The sequence below is a fragment of the Clinocottus analis genome, unplaced genomic scaffold, assembly GCF_023055335.1.
Source record: "Clinocottus analis isolate CAN_PGR_092001 unplaced genomic scaffold, fCliAna1.0.p SCAF_19, whole genome shotgun sequence".
NCBI classification, from domain to species: domain Eukaryota; kingdom Metazoa; phylum Chordata; class Actinopteri; order Perciformes; family Cottidae; genus Clinocottus; species Clinocottus analis.
Window position 1 is genome coordinate 3,636,957 of NW_027175920.1, and position 15,099 is coordinate 3,652,055.

Genomic DNA, 15,099 nt, shown 5'->3' on the forward strand with positions numbered 1-15,099 from the left:
GTGATCTAATAAAGTTTTATTTTCTTAGAAATGGCCAGTTTCCTGTTTTCTTTTTTTGTCTTTCTAAGAAAGTATACCCCTTTTTGAATTCCAACTAGCATCTACATAATGGTTATTGAGTACTTCACAATATATTAAGTCTAGATGTTATGGTACATGCATACGATTCAGGCTGCATGAGGAGCCACAGTCACCACGATACACGGGGAGAAAAGGTGTGGGGGCGGGACAGCAGATTGACTCCTCAGTTCCAGTTCCAAGGAGCTCCGACTCCTTAATGTAACCCTCTCCACAAAACACTGACTGCATCAACTTATAAACATATACACACACACAACTTCCACTGTACACAACACACATTTACACACTCACATACACACCTTTATACAAATGTGGAGCCCCTCCACCTGCCATTTAAGCTAAATATACTGGAGAGGGTTTTTAGTGTTTAAATTCTCTTTCACAGAAAGAACTTCACTACTGGGACGTGCGAGTTTCTGCACTTTGCCTTGGAGTCGGGACGGGAGGAGGGATGCTAACCAAAAGAAAATAATTATAATATATAATAAAATAAAAGACATTCAAATACAGTCAACTTTTTGCTTGAAAATACAAAACTACATGAGAAAGCATTGAAATAAAATCCACTGATCAGAACATTTTTTTTTTTCCTTTTCCTTTTTTAAAAAGCCCAAGTGCTCCATCACACACACACACACACACACACACACACAATCTTGCTCTTTATCCACACACAACAGAGCAACATCCGCCCATATGTTGCCTAGTTACAACTGCCTGAGCAGCCAATGGGGATGGCAGCTGCGAGGAAGCAGGAAGTCTCTTTGACAGCAGTTTTTTTGTGAGGAAGAAGGCTGGGAGCCGAGGATTAACGCCGGGTTGGGGATCTTCATGCGCTGCCGGTGTGGCGCAGGCCGCCATCGACAGCCCCTCTGCATAGCCCTTCACTTCTCATCTTCTTTAGTCTGCAGACTGCAATAAGAAATGCTCAAGTGAGGAATCTCTTGTGGCCGTTCAGCCTACCCTCGGCTCCACTGCCCCCTCTAGTGGAGTCTGCCTCTGCTGCAGCGTGTCTGACTGCAGCCGGCAGGAAGCTGCTTCCTCTGCAGCCTCTTTCACCGTGATCCCATTTGAGAGCGCCGCAATCACAGAGTCTCTCTGGGTCCTTATGGCTGCAAGTGGATGTGTGTATTAAACTGTGTATGTGTGAGAGTGAATGGCTGTGTGCAATGTAATGTGTTTATATGCTTATGTGAGAGAGTGTAACTGAACCGGACGCCTTCAGTTATGTTGGAGCGTGTTGGACTCGATGGGCGGCGCCGAGTCATACAGAGTGTCTGTGTCGTGTGTGGGCTCTCCGGCCAGCGTACAAGGGTTGGACAACGTTCCCGCTCCGCAGTCACAGAAAAACCTAAAAAAGGGAACAGAGCCCTTCTTAATATACAAGTCATATATATTTAAGTGAGAGAGCATTAAAACTACCCTTTAAAAGGTTTAAATTATAAAAGATGTTCACTATTTTTCAATATTAAACATCAAAACAAATTCCTAGATCTCTCCTCCTCCCCCAAATTGGTTGTCAGAAAGAAAAGGTCAAACAGGAAAGCAAACATGTCTTACCGATCATGCCGTATAAACTCTACATCGTGCCCTTGGTGGCATTTTTTGATGCAGTTTACACAGATGGCGTTTCTATCTGTTGTATTACAGGTGTGACATCTGGAGGGATAAAAGACAAAATGGATTCATTTATATAAACATAACGAGAGAAACATTAAAGTGGTTTATTGGGAGACATTTGTAATTGTCAAAATCCACAAGGATTTTTAACAATTACTAATCTACTAGGACTTTAAACATGTTTCTCAAATACAGGAAAGCACTTGACAATTACGTTGGTTAATTGGAATCACAATTTCCTACAGCCCAAGTCGATGTTTTCAATCTTTTCGTTTTGGCCAACAGGAAGAAAAAACAGGAAATCCTTACAACTAAAAGTTGGAATGAGGCAATGTTAGGTTTAGGCTTTATTTATTTACATAACTATTATTATGATTATTGATCATAATAGTTCCAGATGAATCCTGTGTTGTAATAGTTTCACCGCTGCTAAAATGTCTTTCTGAACAGTTTACCTGTAGAAGTCGTGCATGGGGTAACTGGTGTAGCTGGAGATCTTGTAGAGGCACTGTCCTCTGCTCACTGCCTTCTCAATGGCATCCTGGTTATTCAGAATCTTATTATCTGACAGAGCGGAGGGGGGGGGGGACATGTGATGAGAAACAAGCGAGTACCCAGACTGAGCAAAGATTCAAAGTACAAAAAGCAGCTACCTTTCATGGTGACGTTGACTCCCGAGGCCAAAAACAGGCCCCCAAAGCGATTGTTGAAGATCTGGTTGCCCTCCAGCGTGGCTGTGGCGTGGTTAGTGATTTCAATACCTGAAGAAGTGAAAGAGAAGTCTGTCATCAGCACCAAAAAGAGATATAAGCCAAGATGATATTTGTGCTCACGTGGAGATGAGGGAAAAATACAAATAAAAAAAAAGAAGCTACCTGCAGCGAAGCCATCAAAAATGCGGTTCTTGCGGAGTATCGGGTGGCTGTTTGTGCTGATCAGCACACCGGCTTGAGCGTTCCTGAAGATGTCGTTCTCTTCCAGCAGACCTACGGAGAAAAACATTTTATGATTCAACCTGTAGATTGAAAATTGTAATGTGAGAATTGAGACTGAGGTGCACCGCATCCTAACTGTCCGCAAGAGACACGGCACTCACTGCACAGCGCAGTTTTTAAATTTTGCCAGAAAAATACAGCCGAATATTCGTTTTGAAAGCAATAACCATATTTATATTAATTGTTCAAAGCTCTGTCTGTGAGCTCATCCGTTTCACTACAGGCAGATTTCCCTCACTTGCTACAGTGGGCAGGGAAATAAAACAAACTAACGCCTTATTTCTATGTCCTTAAGTTCATTGTAAATCTGTGTGATGGGAGGACTCAGTAAAATATGCATTTCATTATATAGAGTAAATGTATGTTATCTGTGCATATCACAAAGAAATGACCTTGAATTTCGATCGATACAACGGGATCTACAAACAGTGTTGAATTCAGAATAATCGTTGACAGCCCTGGTCCATATTTCAGAAGTTAAGTGCCGTTTTCCTAATTATCTGCCTACAGATTATGTTCAAGTACCTCTGCCTCCGTTGAAGATGCAGATGCCTCCATCTCTGCCATCATGAATCTTATTTCGTCTCAGTGTGGGGTTGCTATCCGTCTTGATCCACACCCCCGCCATGGCATTATCAAAGATCTCATTGTCCTCAATGAAGCCAAGACCTGTTGTATTAAACAGCACATTAGAAACATAGCAAGTACACACATACACTACATGCGAGACAAACAGAGCGGCAGGGGACGAAATACGGACCCGAGTTGTAGACTAAAATCCCTCCATTCTGGCCTCCCCATATCTTGTTGCGCCTGATCTTTGGGTTGCTGCCCGTCCTGTCGAGATTCAACAGCAATTAGATATTAAAAACATATACAACAAAGTGGAAAAAGAAAACTAGAAAAGTCTGTCACATGCTCAATATTTTACATACAATGATCTGGAAATTAAGTGCATTCACTGCTTAAAGGTGGCAATCTTCACCTAATTTGTACACCAGAGTACATGTGATTGTAGATGTCATTGTCTTCCAACACACCATGCCCGTTGTCATAGAAATACACGCCCACCTAGGAAAAAAAACAAACAGATTACCACATTAAGGGGAAAAAAAACAAGATGATAGAAATGTGTTTTAACATCAAAATGGCACAAATCAGGACATTGGAGATATATTGAATGTGAAAAAGCACAAGATTTCATCAATTGAGGAAATTAAAATCAGATTTCCAAACCGTGCGTATATACATACACCCACACACTGTTTGACCATGGTCATTTTACCTGTTTGCCACTGTGGATGCGGTTCTTGCGGAGGACAGGAGTGCTGCCTGTGGTCACCCAGACTCCAGCCAGGGTGTTGCTGTAAACCTCGTTCTCCTCAATCACCCCCTGGCCTTTCTCGTGCTGAAAACACAAAAGCAGAGTCAGCGGTCAAAAAAAATAAAAAATAGCCCGACGGGGGAAGTTTCTAAGTTCTTATTAAAAAAGAGAAAAAGTGCCCGACTGGCTGGAGAGGGATTAAACTTTACACCAAAATGAAGAGTGCATTTACCACATAGATTCCCCCATGCTGACCATCGTGGATCTTGTTGTGCCGTACAATGGGGCAGCTGTTGGTTCGGATCTGGATTCCCGCCAAGGCGTTACCATAGATATCGTTACTCTCTATCAAACCCCGTCCATCTCCAAATATGTACACCCCTCCCTGGTTACCGTTGAATATAGCATTTCCCCTAGACATAAAAAGAAAAGAACTGTCACAAACTTGGAATAAACATGCTAATGGGGACAGAGACAAAATTCATTTTCAGTTTGTCTGTGTCGATACAGGCCGTGCTGGCCTCCACACAAAATAGCCTTCGTCCCTCTCTGAGTTCACTACAAATGTCCAGTGTGATGTTTTGCGTCCTCACCGTATCGTTGGGTCGCTGTTGGACGTGATCCACACACCAGCAAAGTTATTGGCATAGATTTTGTTCTCTATAAACTGTCCCCGTCCCTTCTCGTGGACGTAGATGCCTCCCGTTTGGCCATGATGGATCTCACAACGCACCACTGTGGGGTTGGCGTAGGCCTTCACTTCAAAGCCTGCTATGCGGTTTCTATGGATGTTGCAGTTCTCAAAGTAACCCTGAGACACAGAAAAGACGACAAATTAGATGGTCCGCGATGATTCTTTCAAGTAAAATGTATGAAATGACAGCGTGTGTTTTTACCATGCCGTGATCAAAGGTGAACACGCCAACATCTCGCCCGTGGTGGATGTGGTTACGTCTAATGATGGGATTACCGTGGTTTTTAACCCAAATTCCCGCTAGCGCATTGTTGCTGATTTCATTGTCTTCATAAATGCCCTGAAACAGATGAGAAGAAAGTCAGAAGCCTGTGTGACGTTTGTGTGTGTATCTATGGCTAATTATTTGTTACTATTGAGGCGGGAAAAGTAACTTTTACCTGTGCATGATCTGTAATGTACAGTCCTACATTCTCACAGTCACTGATGTTGCAGTGTTTGATGGTTGGACAAGCTCCTTGACCACTCACACACACAGCCGAACCCACTAAACACAGGGGAAACAAAAACACAAGTGTTACACTGCTGCAGAGCTGAAAGTAATGGTAAATTCTATCAATTTAGCAAAAGTCGAAAAAAGAAAGAGGGGTGTTAGGTTTTTCCTAAAAAAACAAACAATTTAAAGACATTATATGAAAATGATCCTCTTCAATCATGAAATAAAATAAAAGTGTGAGGTCTGTATCTGCAGAGACTCTGCCCTCTTACGTTAAAAAAAGAAGCGTCCAGATGACAGATCAAAAGCGCAGATTGAAGAGGAAGCTATGAAAATGGCGGACACTGCGCCGATAAAAATGGGAAATAGTGTGGGGAAAAGTTTGCTTCCAAAACGAGAGTGAATCTGGAGTTGGCTGTTTCCCCTCTGGCGAGCTACGTTATCCTCATTGAGCTGGGACGGAGGCGCATACTTGAATGTTGTCTTTACAAACTGCAACCCACAAAATCCTAATTGATGTCCCTTTTAATCTACAATGACACAAACAGACGTTTTAAACTACTGTCCAAAGTGTGTTTTTTTTGTCCAGTCCCAGAACCAAATAACACATTTAGTCTCTCATCCTGGGACATAATGAATGCATAGATCATTTAATGATGTACCATAATTAGGGACACTTGACACCGTTTTAAACTATAGTTCTTTAAACTGTTACAATACAGGTGAACATGCAAACATGTGCGCAAAACAATCTTAAATAATACACGATCCATGCAGTAAATGCCGTGTGTGCATTACCTGTGCATGTGGAGCGGATGATGCAGTGGTCGATGTTGGGGCTGCAGTTGACTGTGATCTCCAGACAGTGGTGGGCGTTATGGTGCTGCGCTGACTTATCATCCGGATTAAACTGCAGAGAGAAGCGCAGCAGAGGTCAGACAGTGGCTGCGCTTACTGACAACACATCAAGCTTCTTGCCACCCACCATATCCACACTAGACTCTCCCGACTGGAGGCATTAGTACCACTAATACTGGTAGCTGATACCAGGAGATAACCAGAACACAGTGAAATCTTACACCACGGGAGATATAGAATAATCAATACGATGTCACACGAAGACAAGCAACATTCACATTTTTGAACAAATTTGTCTCATAACGTATAATTTGTTAAAGCTGGTTTAACTCTTTGTAAAAAAACAATCCAGACAACCAACGTAGAAGTGAAATTATACCCAAATTGTGGGATTTTGTATCGTGTAATAGGTATTGTGTAAACTCATTTCAATAGTCTAAACCCTTTAATAAAGTGCACATGGTCAATTTATCTTCTGGCTTGTAATTTAAAAAAATATCTTTAAAAAATGACAACGAGATGAAGCAGCAGCTGAGAACGGCACCAATATCCGACCATTATCTTTTGAAATCTTTTAATGATTCACACAATTATACTATCAGAAGCCCATGAGCGTCCTTACAAGACTAATGTTTGCTGTTTGTCTCATTTGTGGTTCTTACTTACAGAAATCAAGTCTCCATTTATCAAATAATAATATCTTCAACTATGAATAAATAATAAATAAAGAGACAAAGCTAGCCTTTCCCACTGTGACTATGTTGCCTAGCATGAGAGCCCTGCGATGAGACTATAAAAAAAAGGAATGTAATGTAAAGCCAGCCATTCTTCAAGCTTAAAAACAAATCTAATAACTAAATAAATCAAAATTAAGAGAAAAGTGAGATCTATGCTCACCTTGATGGTCATGTATCCCACATAGGCATCCTCTGAGCCCTCCATGAAGACAAACGTTGAGTCTCTAGTATTCTCGATCACCACCTTGTCTGCTACTTTACCGGGAGCTTAGGGGAAAGCAGAAAACACCCATTAACATCCTCATAAATATGGACATTAACACCACTGAGAGTGTATCCTATCTTAAGAGAGATATTGATTGCATGCGGCGCTAGCGTCAAGGTAAAGTCTTAAGTTCTTTCCAGTGAGGGAAACATGCATACCTGCACCAATCATGGTGATGGGGGACTCTATATAAATCCACTCGTCTGTATAGATGCCGGAGTGGACAAAAATTAGACCGTCAAAGTGAGCCTCTTGCACTCCGCCCAACGCATCCTCAATGGTGTCATAATACTGCAGGGGAAAGGTACATACACCTTCAGGCAGAATATACACACCTACAAATCATCACAAGGCCTTTTGGAAAAACAAGCAGTTGTTTACAAAGGCTCTGCTTTGGATAAACATTAGTAAAACATGGCCAATCAAATAAATCCTCATTTTGTCTTTTTGTCATGACTTACCAGCATATTCTCTCTGCCTTTGTATCTTCCAGGATTACTGTAGAAATGCTCAGCAAAGCCTGGTTTTACATGAGCACCTTTGTACTGCAACACAAAAAACACCAAAGTCAAGTTTCTGGTGATCACACCAAACATCAACATGGTTCTCATACCACATATTTATTGCTAGTAAAACAAATAGGTTTGATACACAAATACTGTGAATTTAGGTACATTGAGGTTTAGTGGACCAGGAAAACACACTGACACACAATGCATGTAAATCACATCACGTGATTCTACTCTGTCAATCAAATATGCGTATTCGGATAAGCATCGTGGCTTGAGTGAGAGACGGCAGAGAAAACACACACGTTTAGGGTTTGTAAACAACAATATATGCAAATGTTGATTTCCGAGTTATTACAATGAATGCAAGAGCACAACACTTTCGGGTTTTCACCTTGAATTTCCCTTCGACATTATAATTAAAAAAGCAAACATATTTTCCTTCCATTGGCCTGACGACTTCAGAGAATTATTAGTGAGAAAAACTCTGGTTTTACATAAATAGATGGTGAGACACACAGACACCATTGTTGACATAGCCTTAGAAGAACATTATGATCATGTGAACATGTTACAATGTTCCATCTGTGAAAGGCCTGAATTCATTCATTGTGAGAATAAACAAACGAGAAATACTATATGTGCCGTTTGAAGACAGAACAAACTAAGGAACTGCTCTAAAAATGTTGCTACAATTACAGAATATCAGCATCTCCCAATTCCCTAGACTGTAGTGGTCTGGAAATACCACCGAGTAATACATCATAGCTCATTAGTTGTAGTAAAAATCTGAATCTGCAAAGTAGCCAATTTAGTAACTAATGTTGTCAAATAAATGTATTAAAGTCAAAAATGCATAGCTTCCTCTCGGATGTAGTGGAATAGAAGTATAAAGTTACATAAGATGGAAATACTCCAGTGGAGCATGCCCCCAGACCCCCTAGAGCGTCAAAGGTCTACCCACCATAGTCTCACTAAATCCGGTGGGAAACACCAGAATATATAAATAGAATTCGGGCCAGAAGTTATATTTACAACCACAAACAGCAAGCGAAGCTGAACAGAAGTGACGCGTGTTCTCTCCTCCGCTCCATTCAGTACCAGGGACAGCGCATTATATGGACTTTCGGTCACTTTATCGTGGATGGAAAAGTGTGTCAACAAAGTGGAAACCCTGTTTATGTGCTGTGGAAAGAAAATGAAATGTTGACAGTGTTGTTTTTGCATTGGCTCAATTATTGCACAGTCCCATGGAGATGGACGTTACTTATTTTCACTGCCTACCAATTACATTAGGCCTATATATATAGGCCTAACAATGTTTGACAGAAAGCCTATTTAACACAAAGCCCATTTAACAATGTATTTGCTTCAATGCCATTCAGTCGTGTATGTGTGCATACATTCATGTGTCGCACAATGACAGATGACATTTTATTTCATATAAATATAATACTACTACTGATAATATTAATAATAATAAAATGTAATACATTAATGGGAAACATACAAATATGTCTTTACATTGGCAAAGGCATCTGTTATTGGCTATCGTTCTGAACACAGTCAATCCCAGACACCATCATCTACCGGAACAACCTCATCCTAAGTGTTTATCCATGTTATATTGTGCTAGTAATGCTTGCATATCTCCCTATATATATTATAGATATGTAAAAAATAGAACAGGACTTCCTTTCTCTTTCTAATGTGTGTGAATTTATAGGAACACTTTTCCAAAGTGAGATATTGTTACCACATTGAGTGGCATGAATTGTATCGCAAGGTTATATATGACTTTTTTAGAACTCCACATTATTTATATTTAATGTATAGAGGGAAAATGTTAAACAATAAACCAAGTGTGTATAAAGATATTGCTGCTCTTTAAAGAAAACTATGACGGCAGACTTACCAGCTGTTGGAAGCTCTCCTTCCAGGGGTTTGGGTGTTCATGCTCCTCGGGGCTGACTTGGTAGAACCTTCCTGGCTCAGGATGCATCATGGGACGTGTGTACTCAAACACCTCCATGTATAGACGCTTCCTAGGATTAAATTCCACAAAACATATTTTAGTTGTTTCCCTTTAAACGAAATGACAAGTTTCCATCTCTTCAGCAGCACAAACCATAGGATGGGGTCGTTGGCTAGCTGGCTGAATCTCTTGCAGACACAAGCTGCCTGACAGAGGTCCTGTTCCAGTAAGTAGGAGAAGATCTTCAAAACAACCTCATCTGGAAGCTTTTGTTGCAGATATTGCTCTGCTGGGGCTGCTAAAGACACACAAATACACACACACATATACGCACACACAATGTAAGCTTTAGGAAAACTATTTTCAATCCAAGCACGATAAACTATGTAGTCATGCTGTTAAATAGATTGCAAATTTACCAGCGCACACAGGAAATCAATAAAGTTTTTTTTTTAAGGAGAAAAAAAGCTAACACTCTTTTCCCCAGCTGTGGAGATTTAACACACACCTGGCAGATCGTGGCTCTTACCGGACACTCGTGCCCGCTTGGCTCGATGGCCAAAGGCCTCTGTTGATGAAGTTGAAGCTCCCTGTAAAAAAGGGAAAATGGGATATCAACTCCAAGCCAAGATTCAACACTACGTAATCATCTGGAAAATGTACTGCTGTCACAAAATCATTGTTCTTTCAAAGGAAAACACAATCAATCAGACATGCACACTGTGGCCAATGCACAAGAAAAATGCACTTTAATGTTTGAGTCTAACCTCCATTGGGCCCTTGCTGGGGCAGGCAGAGGCGGTGGCAGAGGCAGCAGCGGTTCTCTTGGGAAGCAGGGTCTTGCGTCGAAGCTGATAGGGACTGTTCTGAGCTCCTGGACCAGACTCCTCAATAGCCATCTCTGCTGCAGCTGCTGCAGGAGCCTCCTCATCTGGACAAAAAGGAAAACAGATTTCCTATACATACCACTTTGTCAAGAGGCACTTCAATGCACAAAGCTGCAGTATAGTGCAAGACCATGCAAAAAAAAAAAAAAAAAAAAAACAGCACTGGGAATTTCTCTGACAAGCCTAATCATAGCTCTATGCTCAAATACACAACTAAAAAGGTCCCCAGTAATTGCAGGAAACACTTTAACCACAAACACAGTTGTTCTTCTTCACATTAATGTGTGCATTCAGCTCACACACTGCAAGTACATTACGCAGGCTAACTGACAGGTTAAGAGTTGGTAAGGAAGACAAAAGGTTAGTGATTGATAATGGCTGATGCACCCCCTGCAGTCATATTGCCAGTCTTTCATGTCTAGTCATACAAAACTGAAATCAGGCAATGTGCATTTGGCTGTGTCCCGTGTATGCAAAATCTGCCTCATCTTTTACGGTGCTGTCATTATTAAGGGCCGCAGATGAAGTCGATCAGACGTGTGGCTAATGGCTAAAAACTGAACTGCGTAGCTGGCAAATCCGCGGTGTAAACAAATCAAGCTACGGCTAACAGGCTCCGAGAACAAGGAAGGGGACGTGGGTCCAAATCTGCTGGCTACGTTAGCTTTAAACTAAAATAGCCCCGAGCAGAGAAAATGGACTGAGTATATTCATCCCCCCCACAAAAAAACACACCGTATCATCCATCACAGCTGATCTTGCGTGGCCTCTTGAAGCTGGGAGGGGAGGGGGGCAACTAGCTAATGTTTTTGTTAACGTTACACCCCAAAAATGGCAGTCCGAAGACGCCGCAGATTTACACCCTCAGAATCGTTAGTGACAGCTGGGAATGCGACGGCCGAGGAGACACGCAGATTTTGGTCCGAGCGTGACAAGCCGAGCCCTTTGCCTGCAGCTGGGGTCACCTGAATATGCGCTATTAATGTCGAACGTTAAGCTACATATGCATTACGTTCGGCAAAGACAACCCCCAACCCTCCACATAACCGGGTAAGCTAGCTAGCGGTGTTAGCTAGCCCCAATCACTCAAGCCAAACAAAGCGCGGCCTGGCCTAAGCCACAGAGCGAGAAGCCTCGGCTTTTCCTGCCAAACCTGCCGTCTCTAGGAGTGGTAAACAGGCCAAACGTCAAACAACGGACGTCACGTAAAGGCCGTTGGCGCATGACACGGCTTCGCCTTCGACCGTTAGCTGTCTGCGGCCGTCCGTACCTCTGTCCCCGTTGTTCCGTTCAGGCTGCACCGGGCGCGGCCTCGACACTCGCCTGGGTCTCCTGTTGGTGGCTCTGACGGAGTTCATCTGGGGAGTTGGTTGTTGGAAAAATAGACAGCTATCCTCGACCGCCCGTTTCGAAATGTACCCCTCGACCGAAACTACCACCCGTGCGGTCTTTTTCCAAGATACCCCCAAACAATTGCGATCAAAAACCCGCTGGTATTTGGGGGTGTAATCGCTTTTTTTTTTCTCCCTCCGTGGTGTTACAGCTCCCCCCGTATCGCTGCTCGGTGCCAGCTTCGTCTCAGTCTGTAGCAGGAGGAGCCATTAACCCACACGGGAAACAATCGCGAGAAGAAGAAAAAAAGAGCGTGAGCGTCCGCTCGGCCAATCATATTTGGCGTTTTATAATAGCGGCCCTGCAGCGGCCAATCAGGATCGTCGTAAGTGACGACCTGACAAACCTTTCTGTTGAGGTTCGGGATCGGTCAAGCGGCGATTTGATCAATGCACGGGCAATAATAATGCTAAAAAATACGCTTTTTTTTTTTTTTTAGCCTTAGACCTTATTGTTATATGGCGCTATATCATTTGTGTATTTTTTCATATCTAATTGTTTTATTATTTTCCATATAAATGCACAGGTGTGAGTGTCATGGTCATGAACGTTTGTAGGACAGGGACTGAAGTTCGGTTGCAAGAAATGTTTATGTTTACAAGTTTACACAATTTGATTTTCATATTTTAAAATCTTAAAATGAACCACAAATGTAATTTCGGTTCTAATTTGTGAGACAAAACACACGGATTGTGAACAGAAGATAAGCGGACTAAAGTTTTCAGATTCTAAAGTAAAAATCAAAGCCCTATACAAGTTGATTGTATGATTATATTTAAAAGTTCAAATCATAATGAATGTTTTAATTTAAATAATATACCGTGAAATTTAATGATCTGGTTTTCATTACTTTAAAACGTATCATTGTTTAACATAATGAGGAATACACATTGAAAAAAATCTATATTTATTTCAGTGGCAATACAATTGGAATCCATTTTCACTCACATGAACTCAGACTAAACTTTTTACAGCTGTATTTTTCAGGCCTGCGGGAGTCTCGATCGATTTTGAGTGAAAGAACACATTTTGTCAATTAGTATCATTTCACGTAATTGGACCACCAGATGGCATTCTTTGGCTATAAACGAATTGAGCTGTGGTCTCACAGCTTCTCTGAGACTGCTGCAATGTTGCAATATTTTATCTGGAGTTAAAAACATTTTTCTTTTTCTTTTGTCACCTTGTTGTCACTGGAGCATATCTTTATGCAGGAACTCTTACCACACAATAAACACAATAATTTCTAAAGATGAATGCATATATGTTAGCGCATGATAACATTACAATGCAGAAGAACAAATAAGGAAGGTTAACATATATACACACAATTACTATCATTCTCATACAGAGTCAAATTAAATGAATTTATCAGATAGTTTTTAGAAAGATACACTTGAAAACACAGATAGAGAGTGGTAACAAATTAAAGTCATAATATTGCCCTAAATGTTATTGCTTGAAGCAGTTCCAGCTTTGTATCCCATAGGATCAACAACAGAAGCACAACTTGGGTAAATCTGTACATTGTCACACTGTTGACATCTCCTTCTCCTCCCCTCCTGGAATGGAATTTTAGAATTCTAGAATGGAATTTTAGGATTCTTGAATGGAATTTTAGATATCTAGAATGGACTTTTAGATTTTTATAACGGGTTAGGGCTACCTCTTAGGACTAACCGTAAATTAATTAGGGTTAGCCCTTAGTTAAGGTTAACCCTAACCCTGGAATGGAATTTTGGGTTAGGGTTAACCCTAGTTAATTTAGGGTCAGCCCTAAATTAATTAGGGTTAATTTAGGGTTAACCCTAGAATTAAATTCCCTTCTAGAATTCTAAAATTCAATTTTGAAATTTCATTCTATAATTCTAATTTTCCATTCTAGAATTTGGATTAATTCAAGGTTAACCCTAAACCTAAATGAATTAGGATTAATTTAGGGTTGGAGTTAAATATGAACACTAAGTAGAGTAAAAAAATACTTTGAATTATTAACTCTGAGGCAATAAAATCTATTTAGACTGGTACAAAATGTTATATTTTTTCTCAATTTGAGTAAAATGTACTTTGACAAATTTACTGTTTAACAGTAATGGTTCAATGCCTCTGTTTTGTTTTCTCCCTCATGCTGAACTGCTGTGAAGGGTTTTTTTTGTGCTGTTGCTGTCAATTGTTTGATTGTTATTTACTATTGTTATATATTTGTTGAGAGTTGTTGTGTTTGTCATAACATAAAATAAAGTGGGGATGTTGACCGTTACAGGTCATAAATGAACAACAACAATATGATCACAATGATGGATATTTTTACGGAATACTCTAACACAGCTAATATTAAAGAAAAGTTACTTAATATACATATAAAATAAAGAATGTCTGACAGAGTGTCACATTGAATAGGCATATTTCTTTGTGACAAAATCTTCTTTGAGGAACATAGTTCATGTTCGACATCACCATCTCTCTGTTGAGAGGGTGACTTAAAATATATTTTATGTAGAGCACAGAGGTCACAATAAATCCTGTGTCAGTAGCACCACCTGGTGGCTAAAGAGCATGAATGCACCCTTGCGTTCTACGTTGGCATGTAGGAGGCAGTGTATCCATATCAATGAGATGGACTCAGATTCTTTCTTGCAGCTGCAGCCTTGAAACCCTGGACTGCTTGCTTGTGTGTGTGTGTGTGTGTGTGTGTGTGTGTGTGTGTGTGTGTGTGTGTGTGTGTGTGTGTGTGTGTGTGTGTGTGTGCTTTATCTAGCTGCCATATCCATCTGTCTGTAATAAGCAGAAAGAGCAGCTGTGAAGTCTCCCCTCCCCTCCCACAACCCAACAGCCACCCTGGCATGCAGACCTGAGGTTGGTAGGGTCACTTTGTCCTTGAAAGCTGTGAATGCTCTGAAGGACAACATTTCTAGATAAAGACAGCTCAATTTTAAAGTGTGAGTGGTTTCCTTTTCTTATGACTCCTCATGCACTCTCCTTATACCATGAAAAAAACCCTATTCAAACAGAGATAAAATAAACACATTTATAAATGGCATTTTCAACCATCACAAAGATATATATATATATATATATATATATATATATATATATATATATATATATATATATATATATATATATATATATATATATATATATATGTATATATATATATATATATGTATATATATATATATATATATATATATATATATGTATATATATATATATATATATATATATATATATATATATATATATATATATATATATATATATAT

The 15,099-nt window shown here is 40.3% G+C and overlaps 1 protein-coding gene across 4 annotated transcripts; it reads right to left on the reverse strand.

Annotated features, from left to right (window-relative positions):
- Position 1: 1 nt before the first annotated feature.
- Positions 2-12,076, reverse strand: fbxo11b (F-box protein 11b). 4 transcript variants are annotated; one of them, XM_068583865.1, is made up of 22 exons: positions 11,712-12,076; positions 10,322-10,485; positions 10,084-10,144; positions 9,708-9,849; positions 9,495-9,624; positions 7,532-7,615; positions 7,229-7,361; positions 6,966-7,072; positions 6,009-6,120; positions 5,155-5,261; positions 4,917-5,054; positions 4,614-4,831; positions 4,253-4,433; positions 3,982-4,104; positions 3,682-3,767; positions 3,457-3,533; positions 3,222-3,365; positions 2,577-2,687; positions 2,355-2,462; positions 2,157-2,265; positions 1,642-1,740; positions 2-1,432 (listed from the first exon to the last, which is right to left on the reverse strand). In XM_068583865.1, exons 1-22 carry the CDS (start codon positions 11,797-11,799, stop codon positions 1,303-1,305), a joined length of 2,652 nt encoding a protein of 883 aa, XP_068439966.1. In that variant the 5' UTR covers positions 11,800-12,076; the 3' UTR covers positions 2-1,302. The 4 variants fall into 4 exon arrangements, with proteins under 4 accessions (XP_068439966.1, XP_068439965.1, XP_068439964.1 ...); XM_068583864.1 differs by having other exon boundaries at positions 9,708-9,852; XM_068583863.1 differs by having other exon boundaries at positions 10,063-10,144.
- Between the last annotated feature and the right edge of the window lie 3,023 nt (positions 12,077-15,099).